At 47.9% G+C, this 7,163-nt stretch overlaps 3 protein-coding genes and 1 long non-coding RNA gene across 6 annotated transcripts in view; 1 reads left to right on the top strand and 3 right to left on the bottom strand.

Annotated features, from left to right (window-relative positions):
- LOC112350788 (pentatricopeptide repeat-containing protein At4g02750-like) overlaps nt 1-677 on the bottom strand; it is a 3,324-nt gene extending 2,647 nt beyond the window's left edge. The window contains exon 1 of the mRNA XM_024687601.1: nt 34-677. Coding sequence (XP_024543369.1) covers nt 34-677 — 644 coding nt within the window. The remainder of the gene's footprint in view (nt 1-33) is intronic.
- A 1,741-nt stretch (nt 678-2,418) lies between these two features.
- Nucleotides 2,419-3,738, top strand: LOC112350760. Its single transcript, XR_002993880.1, has 2 exons — nt 2,419-3,489; nt 3,586-3,738. It is a non-coding gene; the product is annotated as an uncharacterized LOC112350760 (long non-coding RNA).
- Nucleotides 3,739-3,906: 168 nt separating this feature from the next.
- LOC9661698 (nucleolar protein 12) lies at nt 3,907-5,424 on the bottom strand. Of its 2 annotated transcripts, none has more exons than XM_024687552.1 (4): nt 5,312-5,424; nt 4,757-5,119; nt 4,433-4,679; nt 3,907-4,368 (listed from the first exon to the last, which is right to left on the bottom strand). In XM_024687552.1, exons 2-4 carry the CDS (start codon nt 5,066-5,068, stop codon nt 4,031-4,033), a joined length of 897 nt encoding a protein of 298 aa, XP_024543320.1. In that variant the 5' UTR covers nt 5,069-5,119; nt 5,312-5,424; the 3' UTR covers nt 3,907-4,030. The 2 variants fall into 2 exon arrangements, with proteins under 2 accessions (XP_024543320.1, XP_024543321.1); XM_024687553.1 differs by having other exon boundaries at nt 3,907-4,365.
- Nucleotides 5,425-5,893: 469 nt separating this feature from the next.
- On the bottom strand, nt 5,894-7,156 carry LOC112350759. 2 transcript variants are annotated; one of them, XR_002993879.1, is made up of 6 exons: nt 7,095-7,156; nt 6,961-7,043; nt 6,707-6,896; nt 6,429-6,635; nt 6,140-6,369; nt 5,894-5,995 (listed from the first exon to the last, which is right to left on the bottom strand). XR_002993879.1 is itself a non-coding variant. In XM_024687555.1 (4 exons), the coding sequence occupies exons 1-4, from the start codon at nt 7,142-7,144 to the stop codon at nt 6,536-6,538; spliced, it is 423 nt and encodes a 140-aa protein (XP_024543323.1). In that variant the 5' UTR covers nt 7,145-7,156; the 3' UTR covers nt 5,896-6,535. The 2 variants fall into 2 exon arrangements, 1 of the variants encoding a protein (XP_024543323.1); XM_024687555.1 differs by having other exon boundaries at nt 5,896-6,635.
- Between the last annotated feature and the right edge of the window lie 7 nt (nt 7,157-7,163).

Genomic DNA, 7,163 nt, shown 5'->3' with positions numbered 1-7,163 from the left:
GAGACTGTGTTTTGTTCTGGCGTTTTATCAAACGTTGACTTTGCGACAAGGAGATTCCCGGCTTGAGTATATGCGACGAGCAGCGCAGTCCACGAGACTAGGTCGTGAAGTTGCATTTGATCAAACACATCCTGCGCTGCTTCTTCTCTTCCAGCTTGAGCAAGTGTGGCGAGAACCGAGTTCCACGAGATCAAATTGTGTTCCGGCATGGAATCAAATACATCTTTAGCCTTATCCACATGTCCGGATTGGGCATTTGCTTTGATCATGGAGTTCCAGGAGACAACGTCCCTTTGCGGCATAAGGTTGAACATTGTTCTAGCCGAATCCAAACGAAAATTGTCTGTATAAAGTTTTATCATGGTGTTCCATGCGACAAGATCTCGGATAGGCATCGCATCAAATATGCTTCGTGCACCTTCAAGATGCCCGTTTTGGGCATATGCTTTGATGAGCATTGTCCAGGAGAAAACGTTGGGATTGCTAAGGGTGTCAAAAACTTTCCGAGCGTCTTCGAGGCTACCGCATCTGCCGTACATTTGGACAAGAAAGTTGGCCACCAATCTGTCATGGCAATGCGGGCTTCTCTCGATCTGAAAGTGGAGGACCTTTCCCTCCAGTAGATCGCAAGTGCTCGATAGATTTGCAAGAATCTCCTCCACATTGTGCACTTGCATAGATCCTCAGCACATCACATGTGAGACAATTGAAATCTTAGTGGAGAAATGGAACTCTTTTTCATGAGCAGTATCAGGATCATCTATAAATTATAGTTTTCTCTCCCAACTTGGTGATGACGCGTAGTCCTAACATTTCTTATCTTGGGGATCGGGTCTCGAGACAACATAGTTTACTCTCTGTGATTGGCGTTTGACTTGTACACAGCCGGATTTCGTGTTTCATCTACACCAGGAAGGAAATTCCTTCATGGGCGCTCTTCTTTCCCTTGCAAAACGATACAAAAACTACACACAAAACGAAGCAAAGAGAGACAGAGGAAAAGGTGGCGGGCATTTTCTTGATACGATGTGTATCACATTGGCTGGCTTTGCTTGTTTGACTTTGGTGGCTACTTACGAGGTAAAACACACAGCTTGCCTGCAACTTTTACAAGCACGGACAAAGACTTGAAAGAGCAGCGTATTTTTAAAACAGCGGGGGAATCTTTTGAGATCCGTGATCGTAGAGCAACTGAATCTCCTTGAATTTAACTTGTTTTGTTTCTTGGTCTTCGTCTTCTTTAAAGAAAAAATAAAACCCTCTCTTTTTTCTACTTAAATGACATGAGAGAGACGTCTCAAACTCAATGCTTCTCTGCTGCTGCTACTACTGCGCTCACTGCTGCTCGTGCTTGGTAAGGTGTGATCCTTAAATCGGGAGCTGGAGATGTTTTTCGGGGGGCAATGTCGGTGACATTAGGGCTGTACCACCTACGCGTTACGTAGGCCATACAACAGTGTATACTTGCAAAATAAAGACTCGACACTATGGTGATCGCTTGCTGATGCTTAGATCTTGCTGATCCCAAACTTGAGATCGATAATCAAATCCAAAAAAATACTATTAGAACAACAGCTCTACTAAACTATAACTAAACTATAAGACACTTGACAAGCCAGTAGTATATTTAAGAGGACCTAGAAAATTTTGCTAGGGGTGTGTGTAGCTTGTACGGTGGCCATAAATCCATCTCCAATGCCCAATGGAGCAACCACCTGGTCAGGTGAGTGGTAGTATAGGCAAAGAATATTCCATCTTCAAACCCTAAACACCACCCAGTTGCAATTGTGTACTTAGAGGGTTTGTTTGATTTGTCTACCAATGTACATACAGGGCTTGATACAAGTATGTTGAATCATACACACTCATAAGCTTGAGTGTTAGTCAAACCAGAATTTTAAGTTCTTTGCTTGGCTGGATGGTTTTGATGGATGAGTGAATTTGTGGTAGTAGTAGTAATAGTGGTAGTACTAGTCCATGTTGGACAGAGGTTCCAAGTTTTTTTCCACCCAGTACAAGGAGGAAGAAATGTGGCCCATGCCATGCATTTGGGACAATGGGCCTATTTATGACCGCTCTAGGCCCATTAAATGCACGCACGTGGTTGCCCCTGCCACGTCGGCCCTGCCTGGCCCAAATTCAGATGGCTGGCCAGGCCCTGGCCCAAATAGATATGGTTGGAAAATCATTGTACGGCAGGAAACAAATAACAATGTTGAGGAGCACGTAGAAAAGAAAAAATTTAGGCGAGACAGGGCAACGGAAGTAATAATGCGCCAATGACAGGGCTTCCGTACGAGGGGCGCCAAAGTTAGCGGCGCCGTCAACTTGGCGGTGACGTGACGCTGATTCCGTCTGTGAGTGTTTTTTAGGGCAAAACTAAAAGTAGCGACAAAACGAGTGGAAGAATTCTTTCTTTCTCCTCTTCTTCGTCTTGGTTGTGGATGTGTGGAGTGTCAATTTTTTTTTTCGCTGGAGCAGTGGGATGAATGCTCGCGCAGCACGGAGAGAGAGTGGAGTGTGTGAGAAAAATCGATAGGTTTTTAGGGGCAGCTGACCCATCTATTCTATGATCCAGGATTGATTGTTACTGGCGTGCCTTCCTTCTTGAATCTTCTTCTATAAAAGCTTGTGGCCGGACAGACCATTTCTCCCTCGCTCGCTCGCTCGCTCCTCTTTTCCTTGACTTTCTTCCTGAGAAGAAGTCGTTTTTTCCTTCCTCTCTTCAGTCCTCTCCATCCCGCTGCAATTGTTTGCTGGGTCACTGTAATTTAATCGATCGATTCGATCCACTGCGATGTGAATGGCAGCAGCACGTAGATCTGGATCATCCTTTCCAGGAAGGGAAAAAGAGAAGCTCTCCCACATCTTGCAGTCGATCGTTCGAGCGAGACATTAGACTCTAGAGCGAAAGATGAAGCAAAGAGGTTTATGTTGCGGGGAGTGCTGCCTGGCTCGAGACAGCATCGCCGAGATCTGATCAAATCGCAAAGTTGAGAAACAAGCATCACAGTTTGATCTGGAGATCGTGTTGTGTCGGACCAGGCTTCATTCCCCTCAGCTACAAATTTGCGTCCCTCATTTCTCTGCTCGCTCAGTCCTCGATCGATGGAAAGCTTCGATTTTTCTCCTTTCTCTGTTGCTCACTTACGTGTGCGTCCCGTTTCTGCAGATTCTTTCTTCTCCTTTTCTTCGTTTCTAGTAACTGTTGTTTTCAGTCGGAAAGAAGAAGCCTCTCAAGAACACATTTTACTCGCTGCGCTGCGGGTAAGTTTCTCGTGGTTGATTTTCTGCTCTTTCTTATCTTCTCGATTCTTTCTCTTGGCTTCTATTCTTTTTTGCTTGCTTGCTGCTGTTGGGTTCCAGGTTCCAGGCTTCGTGATGAATCCATCCATGGCTTCCGTTCCTGGCGATTCATTCAAAAGTCTGTGTGGTTGCTGCCATCATAAGATTCGCTTTTGGCAAGATGACAACGAACTGCAAACAAAGGTACGATTCTTTGCTGATTTCTCAAACAAAAAGAGAAAAAAAACACACCAAAAAATGGCTACTCATACCACTGCTATTTGTCCAAAAACGCTGCAGCGTTTCTGTTCTGAGATATTGGAACATGCCTCCATTCATCTTTCGAAGAAGAAGAAGATTTAAACGCGATAGTTCATTGTAATCCAGTCTTATCACGCAATTTTTCCTTGTAAGATCGTTTGTTTCTTCAAGTATTATCCTTTGTTTCGTGTCTGCGAAGATTTTGATCGTTGGTCCTCTGATTTTGATCGTGTAGACGACAAGGACACGCAAGTTAGCTTCGAGTTTAGGATACTTGCTACTTTGATCGTGCAGACGAAGAGCTCACGCAAGTTAGTTCCAAGTTTTTGATCGTTGTAGACGAAGAGGACACGAAAGAGATTCAGCCAATAGGCAAAGAACACGACTTTATAATATAATGATGGTAGAACATTGTCTTTGTGATCTTTCTTTCTCGCGTCCCGGAGCTTGCTGGATGGAAAGCGATCGAGATCCATGGCGGCAATCAACGAGCTGGCTGCTGGTTGTAGTGGCTCTTCTCCTTCTTCTTGGCGGCGGCCAGCTTTGCAGCTCGAGCGGCGGCCTCGGCGGCGACTTTGCTCGTGGCGGCGGAGCTGTTCTCCTTGACGGATTTCTTCTTTTTGCCCGCCACCAGCTTCTTCTTGATGAGAACGTCCATCGGCTCCGCGACCGCCGTCACGTTCGATTCGATCTCCTCCATGATCACGGGCACGGCAGGAGCGGTCTTCTCCTTCTTGGGCTTCTTCTTCTTCGCGATCTTCCTCTCCGCCTCGTTGTTTGCAGCGTCGCCGTCGTTGCTCGGAACGGCATCCTCGTCGTCTTCTGGAAGTTAAAAGCCGGTAAGCCCGAGAAGAGAAGGAAGGAAGCGAGTTATTTCGTTACGTACCGTTCTTCGCTTCTTTCTTCGTCTCCTCCGTGGAAACGCCAAACTCGGCCAGGACTGCCGCAAGCTCCGCCAATTCCTTCTTCTTGATCTCCTTCTTGGAGAGCTGCTTGTCCAGCTCGCGAAGTACCGTGGGAGTTTGAGGACGTTGCTCAGCTTGTCCTGAACTCACGACACCGGCTTCCTCGCTTTTCTCTTCTTCGACCTCTTCGTCGGCATCATCGTCAAAATCCTCGTCAACCTCGGAATCCTGTCCAAGAAACAAGCGTACCATCAGGAAGAAGAAGAAAAGAAAGAGAGGGGAGAACCACGAGAAAAGATGGTTACCTCCAAGTGATTCAAGTCATGGTTCACGGAGGGTTCCTGCGAGGACTTTGTTGTTGTCTGGCCCCAGATCGCTGGCAGCGGTGCGGTGGTCGCAAAGTAATCGTCGTCGTCCTCGACATCGGCCCAAGACTTGACGGTAACCGGACTTGGCACCCAAAACTGGCCAGCGTCCTCCTGCTGCTTACTCTGGCTGCTTTGCAATGCATGCTTGTCCAACTTCTTCTTGCTGGATTTTCGCTCAAGCGCAGAGAAAATATTCGCAGTGCTTACAGCAGGCAATCCATCGTCTTTTCTGTATCCACCTCCAAACATTCTAGAACAATTGCCCTCTTGGAAGAAGCCTCACACTCTCGATTCGATAATCTGGATACAAAAGAGAAGAACAAAAAACCATTAGTTTTGGTACTCGAAAAAATCGGGTAGAAAGCACACAGCGAATTCTCCCTTGAAATGCGAGCACACACCGACCAAAGCAATTCCTACTGTAGAAATCAAGATTTCTAGCGCAAAATCGAGAATTCTAGCGCATAGATCTTGAGGGAGAGGGAGACTTACCGCGCGTCGCAGGGAAGATGGAGCAGAGCCAGCTCTATCGATGAGGGGCGCGCTGTCGTTGGAAACCCTTATGGCACGCCCTGCCCTAAGAGAATATACTCAACCTAGAAAATCGGCATTTATAGCATCTTTAGGGTTCCTTCTCCCCTGCCAACAATCGCGCGCAGGGTTTGGAGTTTCTGGAGCAATGACGCGAAATTCGCGTGGCTGATTCGAAGGATCTCGGCTGCGGCCGCCAGGCTCGTGCATAGGTGAGATTTTCCACACAGCTCACATGAGAAATTGCGGAGGAATCGACGATCGAGGCGACCCACCTTCTGGTTGAGTGAGGTCCAAGCGTAGCCCGGGCGCTCCAATGCGGCATTAAGATCGCGGCAAGTCTCCTGGATTTCCTGCAATGGTATTGCTTGGGATTGAAAGAAAGAGGAAGCACGTCTACGAGATCGAGATCCAGAGGGAGATGATGATCTTCTTGCGCTGCTGATGGGCGATCCAACCAGGGGAAATTCGGAGAAGAGGGGTCTTTGTTGAGATCATGGATGAGGTCGTCGAAACCGAGAAGAGGCCCTCCCGAGGCCATGATAGAAAAGAAACTTAGGGCTCTTGTTGGTTCATAAGAACAGTACCTCTACTCTAGTAGCGAGGAAAACAAATCAAAGATCACCAAAATTCGATCACAGCCCTCTGGAAACGAGGAGAAGATCATCAGTAAGCGATTCAAGATCTCGCAAAGAGGGAGATGATAAAAACAAAGCTGGATTTGTCCGATGAGAAAGAAAACCAGCTATGGTGAATGAAGAACAAAGGGAGGGAAAGAGAAATGCAAACCTTGCTCGCAACATCAAGACGAACTTGAGCTTCTCCCGGAAGAGCCTCTTCTTGGTTCGCTTGACGCGCTCCTTCTCCGCCTGGCGCCGCTGCTCCGACGGCTTCACGTAGTACTCCTTCTTGAGCAGATCGTTGAGCGTCTTGTCCTGTCGCATTTTCCGGCCATAGCGCGCCATGGCTTGCTCGAAATTCAGCCCCTTGCAGTCGATATACACGCCGCGCACCTGTTGCTGCGCTCGATCCATCCAAATCAGAGCGCTGCGATGCGAGAGAAACGAAAGAACTGTACCAATTGCCGCGGGATCAAGCCGCATTTCCTGCCTAGAGCCATCGCCATCGCCATCGATCTCCCCAAGAACCCTAAAACTCCTATCCCTCTCAAGAACCCTAGAAACTCTATTTCTTCTTGCTGGCTTTGGCGGTCGCTCGCTTGCCTTGGCCTTTCTTCGGTCTTCCTTTGCCCGCTCGTTTCAATCTTTGCAATCTCTGGTATCGCCTGGAAAGAGGAGAGCGCGATCAATCCGCAAGAACAGACTAGAAATTTGCGTGAAGGAAGAATTCTCATACCTCTCCTCGGTTGGATCCTTGAATCGCCGATCCAAATGCTGCAAGGGGAATGGGTACCACTTGACGAGCTCCGGGCCGATGAGCTTCCTCCTGAGAATCTTGTGGCCGGATCGCAATCCATTCCCAATCACGTAGTTGAAAATCCGAGCTTTGGCTTGGAGGATCTCGGTCTTGTACTTCTCGCTATTCACTGCGAGAAAGAGAGAGCTTTCAATCGATAGAGCGAGCTCCAAGAACAGTCACTCGATCGTTACCGTAGTCCTGATCCACGCCAGGGCCATTGTAGATCCGATTGAGCTCGGGGGTGCCCAAAATCTTCTTCTTTGGAACCCAATGCCTGTGAGAGCGCGCATCGATCAGAAAAGAGGGCGAAAGATCCATAGCTCACCTTCGCTGCGCGGGATTTGCGAGCCTGGTGATCAATCTCACCACACCCATCTTCACCCCTAACCTAAAG

This window comes from Selaginella moellendorffii, unplaced genomic scaffold, assembly GCF_000143415.4.
Source record: "Selaginella moellendorffii unplaced genomic scaffold, v1.0 SELMOscaffold_54, whole genome shotgun sequence".
Taxonomy (NCBI): Eukaryota; Viridiplantae; Streptophyta; class Lycopodiopsida; order Selaginellales; family Selaginellaceae; genus Selaginella; species Selaginella moellendorffii.
Note: the sequence above shows the minus strand (reverse complement) of the source record. Positions and strands in the feature narration are given on the sequence as shown.